General features: G+C 30.8%; 1 protein-coding gene across 1 annotated transcript; it reads left to right on the plus strand.

Moving 5' to 3' along the window:
- Nucleotides 1-18,566: 18,566 nt before the first annotated feature.
- LOC123194063 (afadin- and alpha-actinin-binding protein) lies at nucleotides 18,567-24,203 on the plus strand. Its single transcript, XM_044607193.1, has 16 exons — nucleotides 18,567-18,699; nucleotides 18,795-18,826; nucleotides 18,936-19,047; nucleotides 19,133-19,230; nucleotides 19,595-19,691; nucleotides 19,776-19,865; nucleotides 19,975-20,037; nucleotides 20,179-20,253; nucleotides 20,342-20,407; nucleotides 20,482-20,559; nucleotides 22,166-22,276; nucleotides 22,358-22,435; nucleotides 22,880-22,999; nucleotides 23,296-23,339; nucleotides 23,433-23,460; nucleotides 23,980-24,203. Exons 1-16 carry the CDS (start codon nucleotides 18,655-18,657, stop codon nucleotides 23,986-23,988), a joined length of 1,146 nt encoding a protein of 381 aa, XP_044463128.1. The 5' UTR covers nucleotides 18,567-18,654; the 3' UTR covers nucleotides 23,989-24,203.
- The last annotated feature ends 202 nt before the right edge of the window (nucleotides 24,204-24,405 follow it).

Below are 24,405 nucleotides of genomic sequence, written 5' to 3' on the forward strand. Positions count from 1 at the left end.
CTTCTTCTTCACACAAAACCAAAATCATAGAGAGATCAAGTCTCCCAAAGGAATGTAGTATGTGGAGTACATGGTGTTGTGGAAATGACTAACGTTAACACTTTGCATCATATTTGAATGGACTTTGTCGCAAACTTGAAGCTAGATTCACAAATTTATATTTACTATAATTTACAGAATTCTATTTGGCACATTTAATTATTTCTAACATTGGTATCAGAGATTATGTTATGAATATGTCATGTGTTATGTGAATTGAATTGCGTATTCTATGAAAATTAGAATCTGATTTTTTATTTTGTGATTGAAATTATGCTTAAATTTGGATTTTGGGCACGAACTGAATTCGGCCAAATTGCATGAAATTGGTGACAGAAAACATATTGGATGATTGCTTAGAATTGTATTGCATGCATTGAAATGAAAATTGAGTCAAATTAATGCTGAAACTGACAAAGATTAAGCCAAACTGAGACATTAAGCGTGTTTTCTCTTCCTCGTCATTTCGATAGATTTCGACGACATTGGTTTAGAAGTTAGAATGACATGACACTCTGTTGACGGAGCTTCAAAAGCCCTATGAGCTTGCTACTAGTGGATGGTTGGAAGGCTGTCAATTTAGCAACCAATTTTGTTAGGGTTTATCATGAAATTGGGTTAAAAAAATTCGATTAACCGACCCATTGGTCAATAGGTTGGTCAAACTCATTAGTCAATAGGTCAACTACATAGTTAAATGGGTTAAACTAAATCGATCAACACCCACCCGAGTTAATTAACCGATCAATAGTCAAAGGTTAACCATCACTATTGACTGACGTGTGTAAGCACATGAAAGAGTGTGATCGTCTTCTTTTGGCTCGTGGTGCTGCATGTGACTCAATCTAGGTGCATGGACACACATGCAGGCCCTATTTCAATGGATACGATGTCGGCTTGATGCGCGAAGGTGTGTAAGACATTATTTTGGCTTATGCCAACGCGTGAACAATGCGTATTGGCTCATAAAAACTGTTTCCAAAGTGTTGAAGCTGTGTAGAGCTCAGATTTGCATGTGGAATGTGTTCTATGAGTCTTATGGTGCGTAAAGACATGAATACTTCATTCCGACTCTTGAAAACATATATTGGTGTCTCAAAATACATGTTTCTAATTCGTGCAAGTTTGTTGACTAAAGACAATCACATTGTGTATATGATGTGATTATTTAATGATCTAATGGTACATGTTAAGGTTATATATAATTAGTAGTACTCTCTTAAATGAAAAGAGATAGTACATAGTCTAATCATATTCATGCATGACCATTAGCCTTGTAATTAATGATTTTGTTTGGGACAAGAATAAAAAAACTTTTGAGATTGAGTAGATACGTTACAGTTTGCTAAAAAACAACACTTAGTAATGTACAAGAGAAAATCCCCCGTTTTGACGTTATTCCCAAATTAACGAAATGTGAGGTATTTGACTTATTGCAAGTTTTATAAAGACTTTATCATAGATAAAGTGACTCTAAAAATGATATGGATTGTTGAAATGGTTCTAGTCATAATAAATTATACATTTGTTGTATTATATATCTTGTTAAATGTGAGAATTCTGAGATTAATAGAATTTAGTGAAATTCTCATTCAGAATTAATATTGGCACAATTAGATTAAATTTTAAACTGTCAAATACTTGTGTCATGAAAGATGATTGGGAACATAGTGAAGTTTCGATTTTGTACCTTATGTGAGATATTTTAAATTTTAATACGTAATTGCTATATAAAGTTGTATCTGATATATGTCTTTGTAATATAGTTAACCATGACATCCTAAGAAATAATGGCTGATTTGAATGAGAATGACACTAAATCAGGATAATTCCAACATGTGACATTTAAACTACATAATTTCCAAAATGAGTAAAAGGTTTTGTAAGTCGTATATCAAGTTAAGATACAATCATGACTGATTGAGGGATAGAAACTCAAATGGTACCTTACACAAACATGATGTGGATGCACAACATGCATGTAAGAAGCAAGACTCACTTCATATGATATCTTGACTCGTTCCACAAATAACATTCTAGTATAGGAGTATTAATAATTTTCAACTGCATATGTCATAAGTATAGTTTTGATTAAAAAGTTTGGAGGAACTATGATCCCCAAATGAAGACAATTGATCATTAAATTTGATAAAATGTCAAAGATGATTATGGAACTGAGTCAGCTAGGCGCAACCTGACAAATGAACAATAAGTTCATTTGGTAAAACAATCTCTTCCTGAAAGTAGGAGTGTATGTAGGTGCATATAACCTATAATGAGAATATAAATACTTTTGTTAGTAGTTTTTGCCATATAGAACTAGAGGACAAGAGCCCTTAATGTAACTAGACCTAATACTCATGCATACATTAAAGAGTCAAGTTTCAAAGGTGAGTGGTTTAAATCCAAATAAGGGAAGAAGGTCGTATAATGCTCAAAAAACAAGAACAAGAAATTGAAACAGGAGAGTGTCAAAAGTACTAGAATAAGAGACAAAAATAAGATGAATTATTGCATTTAGAAGCAATGAAAGTTATTTTACTTGTGAATGAATGAAGCTAAAAATAATATTGTCTCATTTTATATGAAGTGATAAAACTTTATTTTCTAGTACTATGATATTAACTAAGTTCTTACATGATTATGGACTCAGAAACAATTAACCAAGTAGCTCATGATAAAGGATCTTTAATGGGTTTCTGTTGAATTCTGAAGAATGTGAATTGGATATATGTAAGCAACAACACTAGAGTTGTAGTAAGAGAAATTGATACGAGCAAATAAGTTTTGTGAGATGGTCGAATTCTATGCCTACATGAAATCCAATATTCTCCAGATATTCAATAAATATTGGTCAAAGTACTTATTCTTCTCAAACTAGAATATAATTTGAATTTCTTTGGGTGTTTTATCAATAAGTATTTCTATAGATTTAGTTTGTTAGTTGAATGGTTATATGGTGTTTGTTGCCCTTCATTATAATAATGTTAGTTTTTCATTATTTGTTTCTCCTATATGAATGGATATGAATGTAAATATATTACATGCTAGATTAGGGCACGTTGGCTAAGATAGATTGAATAAATTGGCCTATAAAAATTTATTAGGAACTTTCACATTAATAGAACTTCTCATGTGTAATTATTGTCTAGTTGAAAAAACTTCTAGAAAAACATTTAACAAAACTGTAATAGTTTGACTTCTTTTGCAATTTATATACTTAGATATATGTTTTCCTATGAATGTAAATTTTAAAAAGGTATCTCATATTTTATAACTTGTGTTAATAACAATACTCGATTCGGTTTTGTCTACTTAATCTCCCATAAGTCAAAAGCAGTAAACTGCTTTAGATACTGTATATAATTAAGGTTGAGAATTAATTAGACAAAACGAATAAGAGTTTTAATAAATGATCGAAGTTTTGAGTATTGTCCAAAAAGTTCAAAGAACTGAGTAATGAAAAAGAAGTAGTATGGAAATTAAGAACTTCACAACAAATGGTATAGAAGAGGAGAGTAATTGAACTCTATTGGAATTGATTAGATCAATGATGACATAAGCAAAACACCAACGTCACTTTGTGATGATATGACGGTAACTACTACTTATGTATTTAACAGAGTGTCTACTAAATTAATTACTTCCACTCCTTATAAGATACGGTTAGGTAAAAAACTGAGATAATAGTAAAATATGAACTTTATTCCTCTTACATCAAAATCGTATTGTATAACCCTATTTATAGATGATAATACAAAAAGAAAGTCTGCCTATTAAATCTCCTAAAAAACAACAACAATTAAGCTTATGAAATTGCCTATCAAACCTCTGAAAAATCTCTTAAGAAACAGCAACAATGAGGTCTATGAAATTGCCTATCAAATCTCCTTAAAACAGTAACAACTAAAAAATTTGGAAACACAACTCAAAAGAATCTTGTAATAAGCATTCCTGATTCTTTTGAGATTTTCTACAATTTTCTACACTCCCCCTTAATTTGGGCTATAGATATTGACTAAGCCTAGCTTGGAGTTTAAGTCTTCAAAGTTCTTTCTTGGTAAAGTCTTAGTGAGGATGTTTACTATCTGAAGACTAGTTGACAGATGTAATAACTTTATTATTCTTTTTTCTATCTTTTCTTTTATAAAGTGATGATCAATCTCCATGTGTTTCATTCTATCATGATGCACTGGGTTCTTTGTGATACTGATAGTTGACTAATTATCGCAGAACATCTTCATAGGTTCTTTAATGACAATCCTTAACTCCTTTAACACTCTTCGTAACCATATCCCTTCATATATATCTTGTGCCATTGCTCTAAATTTGATTTTTGCACTACTTCTTGACATAATAGATTGTTTCTTGTTATGCCATGTAACTAAGTTTCCCCAAACATATGTGCAATAGCCAAAATTTGATCTTCGATCTACTACTAATCTTGACCAATCAATATCATTGTATATCTTAATGCCTTTCTCTATTGATATCCCAAAAAACAAGCCATGTTAGTTTTAAATATCTCAGGATCCTATAAACTGCCTCCATATGTTCTTCATTTGGATTATTCATGAATTGACTCATTATACTAACTAAGAAACCAATGTCGGGTCTTGTGTGAGAGAGGTATATGAGCTTACCCACAAGTTTCTAATATCTGCCTTTATTAATAGGTGCACAATCCTTTTTGGTTCCTAATTTGGTTATTGGATCCATAGAAGTGTCTGTTGGCTTACATCTAAGCATTCTGATTTCTTTTAGAAGGTCCAAAACATTTTTTTATTGAGAGACTAAGATTCTTGCTTTTGACTATGTTATTTCCATTCTGAGAAAGTACCTGAGGCTTCCCAAATCTTTGAACTTGAATTCTTTAGCTAGTAGGCTCTTGAGTATACCAATCTCTTGCATATGATCTCCTGTTAGAATAATGACATCCACGTATACAATAAAGATGACAATTCTACCTTGAGATATCCATTTGACATTATTGATAGCCATACCGCTTGATTACTTTAGTAAACCTATCAAACCAAGCTCTTGGGGATTGTTTGAGTCTATATAAGGATCATTTTAACTTGCAAACTTTGTTGATTATGGCTTGTGACTCAAATCAAGGGAGGATGCTCATATAGACTTTCTCAACCAGATCTCCATTGAGGAAAGTGTTCTTGACAGCTAATTAATGATGTGGCCAATCTAGATTAGCAGTTAAAGATAAGAGAACTCGAACTATGTCCAGTTTGGCTACAAGAGCAAAAATTTCTTCATAATCAATTCCATAGGATTGTGTGAATCCTTTTGTAGCAAGTCAAGCCTTGAATCAATCAACACTTCCATCTTCTTTGCATTTAATCTTGAAGACCTATTTGCAGCCTACGAGACGTTTTCCAAGATGTAGCTTAATAATTTCCCATATTTTGTTTTTCTCTAGTGCTCGAATCTTTTCTTTTACAACTACCTTCCATTTTGTACTATAAGAGCTTCTTGTATAGATTTTGGAATTTGAGTTTGATCTAAGCTTGCCATAAAAGCCCTATGCTTTTTAGATAACCCCTAATATGACACAAAGTTATCTATTAGATGTTTTGTGCATTCTCTAATACCCTTTCTTTTTGCAATAAGAAGAACTTTGGAAGACACAAGATTATAATTACCTTATAGATCTTTTGAGCTTAAATCCATATCCAATTCCTGGATCTGCTTAAGAGGTACTTAGTGATTTATCTCCCTTTGTTTTTTTTTTCTTCTAGAATAAATAATAAGGTTTTTGTTGTTTTTGGATTAAGTAATGTCTAAGGAATAAGGACTAGGGATGCATAGTATTTCTTTTAGCTGAACTTCAATTGGAGTAGAAAAGGTATTTTGGTAAGTCTGGGTATTAATCAGATTTGATAAAGTATGGGTAATACTTGGATCACTAATCTCTGTATTGATGTCCCAAAACAGATATTCTTGTGTAAAACTACTCTTTCCTTGAATATTGGATATAGGATAATATGGTTGATGTTCAAAAAAGGTAACATCCATGAAGTTGTAGAATTTACGTGTAATTAGAGAATAACATTTATACCCTTTTTTGATGGGAAGAATACCCCAAAAAAATACACTTAATAGCTCTAGGATCAAGTTTTCCCTAGTGTTGGTTATTGATATGGACAAAAGCTGACCAGTCGAACAATTTGAGAGGGATGAAGGATATAAGATATATGGTTAGGTATGTTTTAAGTAAGATCTAACATGGGGTCTAGAATTTCAGGATTCGTGAAAGCATTCTATTTATGAGGTAGGTTACGGTAAGTATAGCTTCCCCCCAATACTGTTTTGGTACATGTGTAGAGAACATGAGAGACTTGGCTACTTCTAAGAGGTGTCTGTTTTTTATTTTGGTTATACCGTTCTGTTAGGGTGTATTAACACAAGAGCTAAGATGAACAATCCATTGACTTATTAAGTAATCACTAAGGATGGATTCAAAATATTCCTTTGCATTGTCTGTTTTCAAAATTTGTATTTTGGTTTGGAATTGAGTTTGAACCATGGTGTTAAATTTTTGAAATATTGGACCTACCTCTGATTTTTCTTTCATTAGGAAAACCCATGTAAGTCTAGTATGATCATCTATAAAGGTCATAAACTAACGAGTTCCAGTAATATTTTTTATTCTAGATAACCCTTATACATCTCTATGGATTAATGAAAAAAGCTTTGATTCTTTGTAAGGTAGGTGAGGAAAAGGATTTCGAACATGTTTTGCAAACTGACAAATCTCACATTGAAACTTATTCGAATTTTTGTTATTGAAAAATGATGGAAAAAGTTTCTTGAGGTACATGAAACTTGGGTGTCTCAACCTATAATGTTATAGCATAACAACATTATCCCCATCATTGTCCCTTTTTGAGAAAACAAAAATTAGATTTTGACTTATAGACACTAAACAACCAGTATTATGACATTTCCTTTTAGAAGAACTCAAGTAGATAGAGTCTTGAACACTCTTTATCATTGCCAATCAGCTTCCCCGAATTCAAGACCTAAAATTTACAAGAGTTTGGAGAAAATTTAGTGACACAATTGTAATCCTGAGTGAGTCTACTGACTGATAATAAATTACAGTTCAATTTAAGTATTAAAAGAACATTGTTGATATTAGATCTTTTGAAACTTTTACTGATCTAGTCCCAATCACTTTTGGAAGTGATCAGTCTGCTATATTGATTGTTATGTTCTCACGACATGGGCTAAAATTCATTAGAATCTCTCTATCTCCTATCATGTGGTTTGAAGCTCCTAAATCCATAATCCATGAATTCAATTTATCTTTTCTAACGTTTAAGGCACTTATAAAATTACATTTTTGAGCTAAAGATCTAGTCCTAATTGTTAGGGTAGAATCGATTGTCTGTGATTCCTTGATCAATTCCTTGATCAAATGCTTCAAAATCTCTAATTGTTTTTTGCTAAATGGGTTAGTCTTAGTAGGTATAGAATTTTCTTTTCCAATTGTTGCATTGCCTCGATTTTGTGAGCATAGGGGTTTCCAATTTTGTTAGTTTCCCATGAATCTTCCAGCATGTCTCCTTGGTGTATCTAGGCTTGCGACGGTGTTCACAATATGGGCATTCCTTCCTCTCTCGGTTGTCAGTCCCTTGATTCTAAGGTCTACAAACAACTAGGGAAGAATTTTCCACTTGAGGTATGACAGCTGAAGTACCCAACATAACCTTTTTCTTGTTTTCTTCTCTCTGAACCTTTGAAAAATCTTCTCGAAGGATGAGTGTTCTTTAAACATATTGACTTGCTACCAATATCATGTAAGAGTGTTGAAACATTGGGTTACCGTCATATCTTCTTGTCGTAAATCATGTAAAATAACTTCTATCTTGAATAATTTTGAGGTATTCTCCTTGTTTGAATAAGTTTCCCTTGCTGCTTCCCAGATTTCTTTTGTTATCCCATAGAGAAGAAAATTCTCTCCTATCTCGTTGGTCATGGAATTAATTAACCATGACATAACCATACTGTTTATTGCTTTCTAACTTTTGAATTCAAGGTCACTCTCCTTTAGAGGGGTTACTGCTCCTGTCAAATAATCATCTTTTCCTCTGCCACATATGAACATCATCATAGATTGGGACCATTAGAGATAATTGTTCCCATTGAGTTTGTGTTTTGTAATGAGGATTTCACCGCCATCTGTCATTCCACTTGTGTTTGAAACCATGGATTCTTGATGAGAAATAACATCAAAATTGATAGAGGAGGAGCTGGATCTTTCGGTGGCCATCCCAAATTTCACCATAAGCAAATTGATTCAGATTTTAGGTTTCAGATAGTGGCTCTGATACCACAAGGCAATAGAAAAATATGAACTTTATTCCTCTTACATCAAAACTGTATTACAACCCTATTTATAAATGATAATACAAAAAGAAAGTCTGTCTATCAAATCTCCTAAAAAACAACAACAATTAAGCCTATAAAATTGCCTATCAAATCTCCTAAAAATAGCAACAATTAAAAAATTTGGAAACATAACTCAAGAGAATCAGGTACTAAGCATTCCTGATTCTTTTGAGATTTTCTACAATCTTATACAAAAAGCTGAGTTAATTAATTGCAATCTTAGTGGTTAATAATATTTATCCATAGCTTTTCCCATAAGTTTGAAAAATTGGGACCAAGAAGAAAGGAATATATCTTTATCAGATACGTTGAACACTCTAAATGGTACGTGTTTATTAGGGAAAATTCTGTTGGAAGATTAACTGAAATTGTATTATGAGATATTATATTTGTAGAGATATTTTTCTTAATAGGGATGATGTTGATAAAGGTTTCACCTAAATAAGATGAGAGTAGAATGAAGATAGGTACATCTTAATGACCATTAGTTGAATCATAAGAAATAATACCTACACTTATTCTAGATAGTGGAAGTAAATGAAATTGAGCTCTAACCTATTTTGGATGGTAGGAGTAACGATCTTTAATTATTTGTTTTGTCCATCTCAACTTAGTGGGAGTATTGAGATTAATCTTTAATCTATTTCAAATAGTGAGAGCATTAATCTTCAATCGCATAGAAGTAAATGTTTGAAAGTACTCTAACAATGTTTTTAAAATATAAACGAGATTTTCATAACTACTTCCCAAGATGATGAAGAACCTCAAATCATAAAAGGAGTTGTCTCATCCTTAGATAAGGAAAAATGGTGAGATGTATTGGAAGAAAAGATGAAATACATAGAAAACAAACCAATTTTAGGTTTTGGTTGACTCACCGCTAGATCGAAAACCCATTGGGAACAAATGGATTCCTTGAATCACTCGTAAGGTGGATGACTCAATAAATAGATATAATATCACTTTATAATGGAAAAAAAATATACCCAATGAGTAGATATAGACTATGAAGAATAACGTTTTCGTCATTTATAAGATTTACTTCAATATGTTTGATTATAGCTGTAGTAACACATTTGAATTTAGAAATACACTAGATGAATGTTAAGAAAACTTTCTTAGTAGAGAACTTAACAAAGAAATCTATATGAAATAAAATATAGATCTTGTTGTTATAGGTATAAAACATAAAGTGTGCAAGCTTCAAAAATAATGAATGACCTAAAACTATCATCCAAATACTGATACATAAAATTTCATAAGTGTTAATGTTTTATGACTTTAAAATGATTAATCAAAACCACCTTGTCTATGTGACAAAGTTTGATGATAAATTTGTAATTTTATCAATACGTGTGATGATGCATAGATAACTAGAAATGATTTAAAGTAAGTGATGATTATCAAAGGATGATTATCCATACTTTTGACCTGCAAGATATGAAAAAACAGATTATATATTGTGAATTAAAATTCAGAGAAATTGTTCAAAAAGACTTTTGACTCTATAACAAGAGTAGAATATTCAAAAGATTCTAAAACAATCTAATATAGTAAGCTGTGAACCCATTGATACTCATGTATCAAATAATGAATTATTGAGTTAAGGGATATATCCCAAAACTTAAGATAGAAGCAAAGAAATGTCAATAGTTATTGATTCAGATGTCATCGAATGTATTATATATGTTATGGTGCATACATGCCTAGACATTTATTTTGTTGTTAGGTTAATTAGTCAATATAAATCAATATTGAAAAGTACACTGAGAGACTGTCTATAAAATATTGATATATTTTTTTAAAAGACTCTGTGGATTATTGTTTGGGCGTATATCTTGAAGTGATAAAAAATAGAGATGCATAGCCTTATGCACAATAGAGGCCAAGTATATAGCTTGTTTAGTGATTATACAAGAAACTATTTTGTTATGAAAATTCTTCGTGAATCTAGGTAAACAAGACGATATTGTTGGAATAATAGTTATCTATTAAAATAAACGATCTCAAGTATTATAGGATAACTAAACATATCGACACTAGACACATTGTTGTAAGAGACTCTATTTCCATAAAGAAAATGAGTGTACAATATAATTCTATGTATTATATGCTCACTGATCCTTTGACTGAGATTGTTCCAAAAAAAGTATATCTTGGATTATGTAGACTATGAATGATAAGTGTAAAGCTTATATATTCTACTAGTGACACAACATCAAAAACCATGAATTCAAGTTTAATTTATATTTGAACTTGCATCCCAAAATTCTTCGGTTTTTCACTGCATGCACATCATTTTTAGTTCAACAGGATTGTAATGTCACATAAGTTAAAGATTGGCTCACTCATATGAGCAATTGCTTTTTACGTTGAGAGAGCGAGAAAAGATGAGACATTATTCTTGAGTAAAGTGATTCTAAAAGAGCATACCAATGAGAGACAAATTTCTCAAGAAAAGATTTATCAAAGTTAAAATGTCGCTTTGATGATTGATCAAGATAAAGTCATAGATAGATACATTTAAAAATGACCAATTTGGATTCTTAATGTCCAAACAACTTGTGAATGTTAGATATGAGTTCTTAATATGAATAAATACTTACAAATGTGAAGATGATTAAGAACTCAAGTTAGGCATTAGGTGTAGAGAGTAAACTAAGATATGTATAGTGTTGTAAATGATATTCGAGAAAATACACACTGTAACACATGATTCATATCATGTGTGCATAAATAAGACGACTAGTTAAAGTAATGAGAGGATGAATCTCTGCTCTCTTACTGTGTGAAACTTTATGAGGATTATCTCATGTTGGTACCCTTTAACTCTTTGTTGTTGTTTGATGTTTACTTTTAGTATTGCTATTTTCGCTTGACACTTATGACCACACACAATTCAGTCTATGAAAGATGACTAGAAAAGTAGCTAAGTTTAAATTGAGAATTTCGAATAAAAGAGGAAGACTTATATATATTACGTGTATCTATTGGTCGGCCGATCATGTCACTCATATGAGAGAATGAACTTGATCATGGATACATAGAAAAATAACACAATGATAAATGAGGAATTAAAGGGAGATAGTGTTATTGAGTAATTATGGGGTGTTACAAGCTTAACGCTTTATTTTTGTTTTATTTTAGTTGAAACAACTATGTTATTCCTAACAAATATATAATATTTAGCTTTCGAGTGCAAATTGCTCGTGAGGTGGCACGACATATTTGTAAATGTGAAAAGTACTGTCGTATGAGACTTTTGTGGATAAATGTTTTTTAGTTTGGGTATTTCATCATGTGTCATGTGTGAGTAGGAGATGTTGAATATGGATCCACCTATGATAGGTCTATCCAACTCAGTTTACTTTAACTACTAAGGGCAATTAGTGTGACAGTTATTTGGTAGTTGGACTTTTATTTAAAGTCCAAAACTATCTTCCCTCAAGGAATGAATGTAATTGTTTTATAGAAGAGTTTTTTGTTTTTCTTCTTCTTCTACACACACAGAACCAAAATCATGGAGAAATCAAGTCTCCCAAAGGAATGCAGTATGTGGAGTAAATGGTGTTGTGAAAATGACTAATGTTGACATCTAGCATCATATTCAAATGGAGTTTGTCGCAAATTTAAAGTCGGGTATACAAATTTATTTTACTATAATTTACAGAATTCAATTTGACATGTTTAATTGTTTCCAATATAAGGTGGTGTGAAAAATGCCTATAAATATGAGGCATAAGTAAATGTGAAAGGCATAACATTTCAACAAAAATCAAAGGAAACAGAATAATGACATTTTGTCTAAACATTTTATGAATTTTCCTTCACTTTCTCTAATTTTCTCTCCAACCAAACAACACATTTCCTCACTCATAATGTCATCCATTTGAAAATTTTTTAATATAGTTTTTACATATGTTATATTTTGGTTTTAATTTTTAATCTTGGTTATGTTTGAATCTTGTTTGATTCACTCATCTAGTTACCAGATTATTTTACATATAAAGATCTAACATGATTAAGTGTAATTGTGAACCAAATAATTAGATATCTATTTTGAATACCTATTTTCAATTGAGAAAATAAAATTTAGATTTTCACTTCACATATGTTCATCAAAATGTAAAGATATAATTATAATAAATAAATTTTTAAATTTTGGTAATAAATTTTTTTTTATTGTACAAGGACTAAATTTGTTTAAAAATTACATAGCTCATTTATTTTTATTTTATGCAATCAATTTCCTTTGTAGTTAAAATAATTAGGGTTGTCAGCTACGCCTACTAAATCGAGTCTAAATTATTCAAACTTATAAAAAAAAAATTTGAACTCGAGCTTCAATTTTGCTTATTTTGATCTAAGATTTTTTTTGTTTAAATCTGATTTATTAAAATTTTTTGGTTTTTGGGCCTATATTATAACTTAAAAACAAAAATACTCTTATAAATTTCTTGCAGGTTTGTATGTCATACAAATACATCTTTATCTATATTAAATTTCAAACTTGAATAACCTATGTCCAAACCGAGTTTGATAATTTAATAAACAAATTTTTTTTCTCAAATCTATCTTAAGCCTAAATTATGATGTATTTAAAACTAAATTTTTGACTAAATAATGGGATCTTAGATTTGGCCAATTGACAAGCTTACAAATAACTAAGAGGTGAAACAATGCACGTGCGTCACGCGGCAATCAAAATCTCCAGGGACCACCTTTGCTAATTTTGTTTGGATTTTAGTAGTAATTTGGTCAGGTCAACTACCTCGCCAACTCGGATCATGTGATTAATTTATTAGATTGGATCCAACGGCCAATGGGCCCCCTACTCTATTTCCACAATCTCAATTCTTTTTTTCAAAATCTTAGTAGTTATAAAAAATTTATGAATAAGTTATATTTTTAAATAATTTGAAATTTGATAAAATCTGAATGTAATTTTAGATATCTCTGGGGTGATCCATGAAAGTCGGTTTTCTTTTGGGGGCTATGCTGTATGTTGTGAGTATTTCATAAGCAAGGTTTAGTGGTTAATGATTGAAGAATTAATTAGAAAATAATTTTGTCCGTTGGATCCTAGGCAACTCATGAACCATTTAACTTTGCTTGAAAGAATATAGTATTTGTGTAAGCGATAATAGGACATGATTCAGACTTATTTATTTGTTTCTTTAAATTAAAAAAAAAAAAAAGTTCATATCAATTAATTATAAAGGCTAATAACGTGTCCCAGCCAAGGTTTCATTAAACAACTATTCTCGCTGTTTAAGTTTTAAAAAACTAAATTTTCACCAATTATCTATTTATATTATTAAATTTTGTTTGGTTTTATTAAAGATGATTATTTACCTTTAATTATAAATTATAAAATTTCTATTAACATTTATAAATATAAAATGTTACGATATTTTTACCAATTTATAAATTTATAACTTAGACTACGTTTTAATTTTTTAGGAGTGTAATGGTTATTATTAAAACATTAAGAGATATATTAAAATTTTAAAAACACTTTGAACTTTTTCAATTATACAAAATCCCTAAAAAAAAATTTTAAATATTTTTGAAAATTATAACTCACCTCTCAAACTTTTGAAAAGGAAAAATAGAAAAAAGATAAAGAGGAAAAATAAATAGAATAAGAGGGGAAAACAAGGAAAAATAAGAGAAAAAATAATAAAAAACCTTTGCAAAAATGATTTTCTATTTTTTTAATTAATAAAATTTACAGACGGAATTGAATGATAGATACAAATATGTCATTTTAACAAACCTTGAATAGAAATAATCTTTTGGCCAATTATCATCTAGATGTTTTCACCTATAAAATATTATCATGATACCATCTAATATAATTCTAAAAGGTGGACTATATATTTAGAGCAAGATCCAATGCTTTAGCCAAGAGATGATTTTACACTTACAAAATTGGATTCTATCTCATAAAGTTGATGGTGTGTCTACATTGTAATTTTATAATAGTTATTAGCAATTAGATAAAAAATAAAAAACAATATTATATGTGTAATTTTTTGATACACAGATAATATATTATTATGTTATTAGAGGTTATTTTATTTATTATTCAAAATCATCTAATTTTATGATAATTTATCAGCTGCATGCCAAAAAATGTGCACATATTATTTTATTAAAAAATAAAAATATATAAAATTTTATTTAAAATTATATATTACAATCTAAACAATTAAATTTTAATTCTACTTATTTCTAAATTTTCAAAAATAAATGCATATAACTAGTACGAATTCATTAGATTATTATTTGATACTTCAGTCGGAATGAAAATATTACTAAAATATTATTTTGTATATTTTGAACAATAAGTATTAGAAAATATGAATAATATTATATATTAACAACTTATTTATATAATTTAATGTAATAGTATGTGATTGAGTGATTTTGAAATGAAAAAAATAAACCATTACATTACTTTTGTATAATAAATTAATAAAATTTGTTTATATATATAATTTTATTTAAAATATAAATATTTTTTATATATTTTTAGGACGAATAGAGCTGAGAAAAAATGGGCCATGTCATGAGACTTGGAAAGTATAATCAAATGATAACTTTAGGGGTTCCTTTGTCAAAAACCAATCTACGGGGGTTCTTAAAATAGTTGCCCTCTTCAAATGGGCGTTCGGCGGTTTAGTTGCCGCCTTGTTGCTGCATTTAAACAAAAAGTAAGGAAACATCCTCTGCAATAAACTAAAATTAAAATCGCCACGTCACGTAAAAAAGCTGCACACTTTGAAGTTTGAATACAAGTCCACAACTCGAGACATTCCCGCACTCGATTAAAGCTACTCAGTTTAAAATTTGAACTTAATACCAAATTATAAAGGCCAAACGACTGTTTTCCACCCAAGGTTTCATGTTTTCTCAAATATCTACCTTTTAATTATAGAAACATCAAACATCCACCCATGATCAGTTAAATTTAACAAAACCTTAATGCTTAAAAATTTTATCTCTTTTTATCCCCCTAAACTTTAAAAACTAAAATTTTCTCCCAGTCTAAGTTTTAAAAAATTACAGTTTCACCTTAGGGTTTCGTTTTGAAATCTCCGACGACATCTCCGGCTCCATTACCAATGGTCTCTCCCTCCCGAAGCATCCTCTCATTTCGATGATCTATTTTCTCTTATTTGGACGCTCGATCGGCATCGGAGAAGCCTTGGGAGATGAAGAACTTTGTCGGGTTCGTCTTCCCTAACGAAGTTCTTCGTCTTCTTTGACAAAGTTTTTCGTCTCTCAAGGTTTCTCTGACACAAATCAGGGGTCCAAATAGGAGGAAAGAGATCACTGGAAGGAGATGATGCTTCGGGAGGGAGAGGTTATCGGCAATAGAGCCAGAGATGTCATCGGAGATTTCAAAACGAAACCCTAGAGTGAAACTGCCATTTTTTAAAACTTAGGCTGAGAGAAAATTTTAGTTTTCAAAGTTTAGGGGGCAAAAAATAGATAATATTTTAGATTATTTTTTAATATTATAGAAAAAATGACGATTTTACCTTTACCACAGTTAATTTTAACTATTCATGGGTGGGTGTTTGGTGTTTCTATAATTAAAGAGTGAATATTTGAGAAAACTTTAAACCTTGGGTGGGATATAGTCGTTTGGCCAATTATAAAATAATAAAGTTTACCAATGAGAAAAATTACATATGGCTCCCCAAAGGTTTGGAGAAAATTATGGGAAGCGAGTTGCAGTTCATGTCATGTCAAGGTTAGATTTAAATCAAGCTAGTTCGAATTCAATTGATAATTCTATTCGATCGAGTTTGAAATGGGTTGTTATGACTTGATGCAATGCAAACCCACCTTGTGTTTTAATGTGTTGTCCATTTGTTTAGAAAAATAAAGAATTTTTAAAGTTTTACTCATACTCTAAAAACTAAGGGTTAATTTTGTATAGTAAAAAGTTATATTTGATCAATCCCATGAAGACAACACCCAAAAAATAAGCATCCAATAACAAACATTTTGGTCAACGATAAGATATACCACTTATTCGTATAACAACTTAGGATGTGGGTAGAGATCTCATCACTCAAGCATCGAATAGAACTCTACTTGGTAGTTTGATTTTTCAATATCATCTTACTATTTCATCCAGTGTTTACAATAAAATACTATAATCTTCTACCAAATTGAAATCATATAATTGATATAATTTGAATATGTTTAAATCTCCATATTCATGCTTGTATAAGAAATACTTTACTATTTTAATTATTTGTAACCTTGCCTCGTATTCCATAAATATAAGGGATTGAACATGGGTACAAGGAGCTCTCTCAAGATTTCCCTTGTATTACATAATAATACCCTAGTAGAGTTTTTCACAAAGACATAAATAATATAATTATAAATGTAAATTCTCAAATTATAAGTCAAATTATATTAAAAACACCATGTATGCCTATCATAATTATTTTCATTCATCATCATATAGAGTGAATACAAAATTATCCTACTAATTTTATTCTCCGTTATTATTTTCTTATGCTTGGGCTAGCTCACATATTTCATGGAAGTAGTATGCAAATTTGCATCAACATCGAGAAAAAAAATTGATGCATTTGGTGCGTGATTTTAAAGTGTGTTTCTGCTAATGATCGCACATTATACATTACGCAATACTAGTGCAATAGTCACCATCCTCTGAATCATACTAGCATCTAAGCTAGATTTCTCCTTTACTTACCTATATAGTATGATTAATTATTTAATTTATTAAAAGTGATATGTTATTATATAATTAAATATTATTTTATTTAAAATAATATGTTATTATATAATTAAATATTATTTAATTTATTATTTTATTTATAATATAAAACTATTCATTAAACACATATATTAATATTTATTTTTAATGTACATAGGAGGAAGTAACAGAAAATTTATTTAGAGACTATCAAGGAGGATACAAATGTAATTTCATAAGCATGCTTATTTATTTTGTAAGCATTATATATCTATATATTTATTTATTTATGTCCTGAAAATATGTCCAACTTGGATAGGTGAGTAAACTATTAAGCATAACAACTGTACCTACAACTATTTCATCGGATGCTTATTTATTTTATAAGCATAATATTTTTTTTTATGATTAAAAAATTTGTCTAATTTAGATGGACAGATAAATCATTGAATATAGTAATTAAACCTACAACTATTTTATCGAATAATTTATAAGGTTATTAGTCTCCTGATAGAAGCTTGAACTTAGACTCCCTACATATTAGTTTAATACTCCACCATTTTCTCTACACTCCAGGGTCTTGTAATCACCATATTGTTCCTCCATACAAATTTGAGAAAGTTATATAGTCATATGCAAGTTTTAAAAGAAAAATTTTAAAGTATATTTTTATTATTAAAATAAAATAAAATACAATATGCCTATAATTGATTTTTAAAATCTCATCTAAATATTGTTCCTCATTGTTGTCACCAAACTGAAATTACTTATTGACGGTATGACATTTCATCAATAACATTAAACTAATAATTTTATATTACAATTAGCATGGATTGTTAATTATATTGCCAATTCGGTAAGGCTGCTGGTTTTGCGGCCAATGTAAAAATATCATACGTTTTTTTTTTTTAATTTTTAATATTTTTTAAACAAAGGCTTCATTTATTATCGCAGTGTTAGTCAAGTTTATTGTTGTATATTACATATATACGGCACATATTTAAAAAATTAATAAAAAATTATAATTATCACAACTTATAAAATATTGTAAACATTTTTTTAAATTATAAAAATTATAAATACATTTAATTACATAATTATTTTTTTAAAAATATCTATTATTTAAATATCATTAATATAATACATTTATCATGTTGTATTAATTTTAATACATCTTATAGACATCACGCTAACTAGGTGCTGTGTTATAGTTATTCCAAGTAATAGGGAGTGAAAAGAAAACAAATGTACCATCAACATTTAACAAAATTAAAAGGAATTTTTTCCCAAATTTAATAGATCCGCGAGTTTTAAAAAATGACATACATACACCTTCGGTTAAGGAATAAAATAAAGAAGGAAACGGAAACATTCATTTCAAGTGTTCTATTTTTCAGTTTTTTCACTTCACTTTCTTTTCTTTTCTCTTCTCTCTCTCTCTCTTTTTCAAAATCGCCATGCCAGCCACTGCTTCCGAAACTCACTTCGATCTCTCTCTGACAGTAAGCTCTCTCCTCTATCTCTTTCAAACCTTAACTCATTCACTCTAACCTCTGACCTTACACGTTTCTTCTCTTTCTCTCTCTTTTCTCCACAGTCGCCGGCCTCCCACTCTTCCTCCTTCATCGGGTCAGCTCTCTCTCTCTCTCTCATCTTCTCCCTTTTTATCTCTAAAATGTATCACTACTGCGTCGTTTTGGTCTTGTGATTTGATTTTTTTTTTCTTTCTCTCTCTCAGGGATTATACATTTGCCGATGTGAGTAACCTCGACCACTGTGCTAAGTACTTGAACCAGACGCTCGTCACCTTCGGTTTCCCGGCTTCCCTCGATCTCTTCAACAATGATCCGGTGCGTTTTATTAATTAATGTGTGGTTTTTCACTTAACTTATTTCAATTTTTGTTTTAATCTTTCTTTTTTTGTTGTTCGGCTAGGTTTCAATTGCTAGGACTTGCAATTGTATATACTCTTTGTTGCAGCAGAGACAGCGGGATATTGAATTTCGGGAGTCTGCTAATGACCAGCGGCAGAGGTCAAATTATTTTGATTTGTTTGTTTTTCAGCCTCTGTTGTCAGTTTTTGCAATTCCTTATTGATGCTAAGATCTGTAAGTTCTTCAAGTTTGGTAGATGGTGGAACTAGTGAGAGATTGATTATAATATTTCTCATTTTGTTTGCAGGTATTATTAATGCTTAAAATTTCTTCTACTTTTTTTCAATTTGCTTGTTTTGTTGAAGAATTTAAAACATAATTTGGTTTGACCGATTAATGTTGATATGATGGTGTGTGCACATATGTTTAATGTGCGCTTGTACAATTTGATTAAGTTGAGTTATTTTTTTCTTAACTAGAGTAGACATAGGAGTAAAGGATACACCTTCTTTTCATGTTATAGATTATTATCAGACATATCAAGGCTAGAGGCTAAAGTTGAGAGACTTGAGGCACAGATACAGGCCAAAGATAGGGAGATAGCAACTATTACTCGAACGGTTAGTGGCATTGCAGTTTAATGAGTAAAAAACTTTGTTAGCTTGATGAATCTGTGGATGCTTATATGAATTTTGTATAATTAGGAAGCCAAAGCTACGGCTGCTTTTAAGGCCCAGATTGAGAAACTACAGCAGGAACGAGATGAATTTCAGAGGATGGTCATTGGTAATCAGGTTAGAACAATTTGGCTTATGAGTTTTCTTTGGTTACATCTCTTTTTTCCAATTATGTTTTCTGTTCTGATTTTGACAAGTTGAAAGTGATTTGTTTGTGCTGCAAAAGCAAGTGAGAACTCAGCAGATACATGAGATGAAGAAAAAAGAGAAGGAATATATCAAGTTGCAGGTTAAGTTCATTTTTCAGTTGGCTTTAACCTCCAAAGGGTTACTTGCGTTTGCAAAGTAGAATTAGTGCACATGAAAACCTCTTCCTTGAATTGAATGACGATAAAGATGAATATGTGGTTTTATTGTTTTCTATTTGTAGGAGAGGTTGAACCAAGTGTTGATGGAGAAGAAGAAGGAATCTAGATCAGGCATGGAGATTATGAATCTGCTGCAGGTATTTGTAGTTGGTCGTATTAATAGAACTGAAAGAATTTCAAGTCCCTTTTTCCTTGTAATGATTTTTATGATATGTGTATGTACAGAAAGAAGGGCGGCAGCGTGGGACTTGGAATGGGAAGAAGGCTGATAATGATTTTTATAAGAAAATTGTATGCAGGTTCAATGAACCATTTAGATTTTGTATTAGATGTTGAAAATATGATTGACAAAATGCTTTTTGCAGGTGGATGCTTATGAGGCAAAAAATCAAGAATTGATGGCGGAAAATACTGATTTAAGAGCATTGTTACGTTCAATGCAGGTATTGTCAAATGTTGTATACCTATTGGTATAAGTACAATGTTTGTGGGTCTGTTAGCCTCTAAATTGTAATGTGGTTACAATGAAAAAAACTTGGTTAGTTTCAACTTAACGAGTTGTATTGGCTATATGCTCACTATTGCCTCTTTTAATAGAATGAAATTAAATTAAATCTGTTCATGACTTTGTTCTCAAATTTACAAATGGCATGTCCAATACAAAGCGCCTCCACTGGGTGTTTTCTTGATGCTTGCTTTCTTTTTATGTCAGGTGGTACATATATGACTTGATTTTGACTCATGATTATTTGTTGGTGGACAAATGATTTCTTGGATAGCTTTATGCTTGGATAAATCACTTGCTTTTGACATATGATAATCTAAGTGTGCTGGGTTGTGCATATCATATTTCTGAAGCCCTGTATAATAAATGAAGATAGACCATTATTCAATTGTTACCACTATTAACCAGGGTCCTAGGTTGGGTGGACTAGAAATTGTCCAGTCTTTGCTATTTTTACATGAAGTATCTGCTTCCCATGACCTTGAACCATGCTTCTCTACTTGCCACCTTGGGAGTCTTTCCATTGCACTAGATGATGACTACCTCTCTATAATGAAAAATGTGCTCATTTTTGTGTCTGTTATTGTGTCACTTAACCAGCTTTGCTTTGTACGTGTGAAGGCTAGTACCACTATTCAAACTTTTCCCTCCTCTGTATTGCTTTTTAATGGCATCATCATGTTAGATGATATTACCCTGTCAAGAACCATTGACTTCTATATTTATTCAAACATTAATTGACATGTCTGCAAATTTGTTGTTGGCAGAACAAAGGGAAAAAAAATTATAAGCCAAAATTGAAAATTAATTTTGAATTACTGTGATCATACAGACTTTTAAACTTGTCTGGAAGACAATAGTTTGTGCACTAACTACATTCTTTGTGTATGTCTGTTTGGCAGGAATATTGATCTTTATTCTCTTTGGTAGTTGCAGTTTGTGTATGCCTGTTTAGAAAGAATAACGATCTTTGTACATGTTTTTAGTTCCTAGGTTTCTAATGATATATTTTGTGACACTATTCTGTGTAGAAAGATATCAAAATCATGGGGAATATTTTATGCTCATATTTTGGCGCAATCTTTCTGTTTAAACTTTGGGTTAGGGAACCTATACTATGATTATCTTTTGGGTGAAAAAGGAGGTTCATCCTGAAGCATGGTTTTCTTGGGTCACCAATGAAATCTATGTGATATATATGCTTCCTGTAATCCAAATAGGATTTGCCAATAGTAGGATTGGGGCAGATCCTTAGGAGAATAAGCTTGCATTATCAGTCTTTGTTAGATATAGTACTAGTACATGAATTCAAAATCCTTATTGGTAAATGCTTTATTTTTGTGGCAGAATGTTATACTTACCAAGTGGATGTCATTGAGTTTACACACCTTTTTCCTTTTTTTCCTCTATTTACCACTTTTGGCATCTCCACTGAGTTCGGTTTATGCTACATCATTGTTATATCCATAGCTTAGGTATTAGAAGATTTCATTTTTGTTTGTGGGGAATGGAGTATGATTTTAATTGGCTTGCTTGGGATTCAGGTTGATATGCGTGATTTCATAAATGCTCCAAATGGTTCATCCAAGCAATCTATTCCTGTCAATGAAAGACTTGAAACTGATCCCTCTCAATCTCCTTTGGGTGGGAGGACGGTATGGCAGCCATTTATGATGCAACTTTAATTATTTTGAATTAATTACACAGTGGAAGCTTCAATAGTTCAATGCTTGCAGGATGTCTTTGACCTGCCTTTTCACATGGCTAGAGCTCAAATAGAAGAAAGTCTTCGAAACAAGATGGCTTCCATAAAGGTAATTATCTTCAATATTATTTATTGTTTAGTTATGTTGAAATATATAAATACTAAGAAATTGACTTTTTACAGTAATATATGTTGTTTGTATGTTGAAATCTTAGATGTGAAAAGAAAATGTGCGAAATTTGTCGATGACAGAAAAAGAAAAGGGTATAAAAAAAGAATAGGCTAGGCTTAAATCAATAGGCTAATATAACAAATAATGGCCAATGAGATATAAATAATCAATCAAACCATAGAATTCAGGTTCGAATTCCATAGATAATATGAGTAGTATTGTCTATAATTGTTACATAAATGAAAAGGCTTTCTTAAGATCTCTATTCATCCACTTAAGATTTTGAAAATGGGCTGGTTAACTTGAAAAATCCCTCGTTGAAATTGCATAAGGGGTCTTCTGATAATGTCTTTTCGTTGTTCATGCTAATTAAAATTGAAGGAGCGCATGGTTCAGTTACAAGATGCACAAAAAGAAGCGGAAGTTACTTCTGAAGCTACTGAGAGAGAGCTTGAACTTGAAGCACAACTTGTTGAGGCAAGAAGCATAATTCAAGAGCAGGTACTGTACTTCTTTATCAGGATTAGACTAGTTCAATTCAACAATTTTCTTCATTCAAGTTTGATTCTGTTCTGCTCTGCACTTCAGATCAAGGTTTTTCTTGGTTTTCATGGACTGCAATTTTTATTGAATTCATAATAAGGAAATGCGAAGGGGCAGGCTATTATTGTTTTTTATAAATGTTTCTGGAGAGCTAAAGCAAATGATTAAGCACGGGGATCTTGTAGCTTTATATTTATTTTTCCCTTTTTATTGGTTATATTTGTAATAGATTTCATTCTTCTGATCTATTGCAGGCATCCATAATGTCAAAACATCTTGCTAAATCTGACAGGCCAAGGTTTTATATACCTGTCTTTTATTGGAGTAAATATTTAAATAATTACATATATGTATACCGGGAAACTGAATTATCGTTTTTTCTTTCTTTCAGGGAATCCATCATTTCATCACCAGCAGAGGTATAGAAGATATTAAAAAAAAATGGACAAATTAACCAAAAAAGTAGGTTTAGCTTATGCATAGACATGAGTGAGGTCATTCACTTTCCAAAAAATAAGTATTAAATTAAACTAAAGCATACAAGAGACCACAAAAAGAATGTTCTTCGGCTATTTGTACCCCAGGATTTCTCTAAAAGTTTGGAGTTTAATCTCAGAGGTTAGCAATTTATCCAATGCAATAATTGTGACATATGCTTGTTTCAAATATTTATTGTTTCTTCATGTTTTCCCCTCTCTAAAACACTCTCTTTCACAACTTTTCTATACAGCAAACAGATAAATCCTTTTTTCGTGTTTATTAACTAAATGTGTCACATCTTCATGTTTACTGTCATGGCAAGTATCTGATTCCTTTTTGTTCCAAAATCGGAGAACAGAAGCAAGTTTGTTCCGAAAATATATACACTTAACAATGAACAGAATATCCAAGCTTTACACTATTTGTTTCATTGATTTTAATGCGTCTTTGATGTTCAGGACTTATGAAATCAAAGAAGCAGCAAAGCAATATAGGGTTTCGGCCTTGAAGTTCATGGACATTGGCCATACAGCGTGTAAGCCTTTCGTCTACATGTTTCTAACCGAGGTACCCAGTAGTCTGATTCACTTTTGTTATAAAAACTTTGAAAGGCTACTTTTTAGCTGTAATGTAATTGTTATTGTCAAATGATTAACGTATGCTGCAGTCGAGCTTAACCAAATTTCTTCTATCCTATTTATATATAATCGTATTAAAGAAGTCATTAATTTATAGGAAACGACTCGATTGACCGTTAATTTCCTTCCCTCGATAGGGCTTAGCATCACAATAATTTTTCCCTTAAATTAAGATGGATTTATAGTTACAAATTTGCGACAAAGTTTGAAGTCAAATATTAAAGGTTATGGTAGGGTCAAAATATT

The sequence above is a fragment of the Mangifera indica genome, chromosome 13, assembly GCF_011075055.1.
Source record: "Mangifera indica cultivar Alphonso chromosome 13, CATAS_Mindica_2.1, whole genome shotgun sequence".
Taxonomy (NCBI): Eukaryota; Viridiplantae; Streptophyta; class Magnoliopsida; order Sapindales; family Anacardiaceae; genus Mangifera; species Mangifera indica.

Bases quoted from the DNA above. Each gene is read 5' to 3' on its own strand.
- LOC123194063 (XM_044607193.1), top strand. From the start codon at position 18,655: ATGCCAGCCACTGCTTCCGAAACTCACTTCGATCTCTCTCTGACA. The intron at 19,048-19,132 runs GTGCGTTTTATT...TTGTTCGGCTAG, and splicing joins ATCTCTTCAACAATGATCCG to GTTTCAATTGCTAGGACTTG. The intron at 20,560-22,165 runs GTATTGTCAAAT...CTTGGGATTCAG, and splicing joins CATTGTTACGTTCAATGCAG to GTTGATATGCGTGATTTCAT.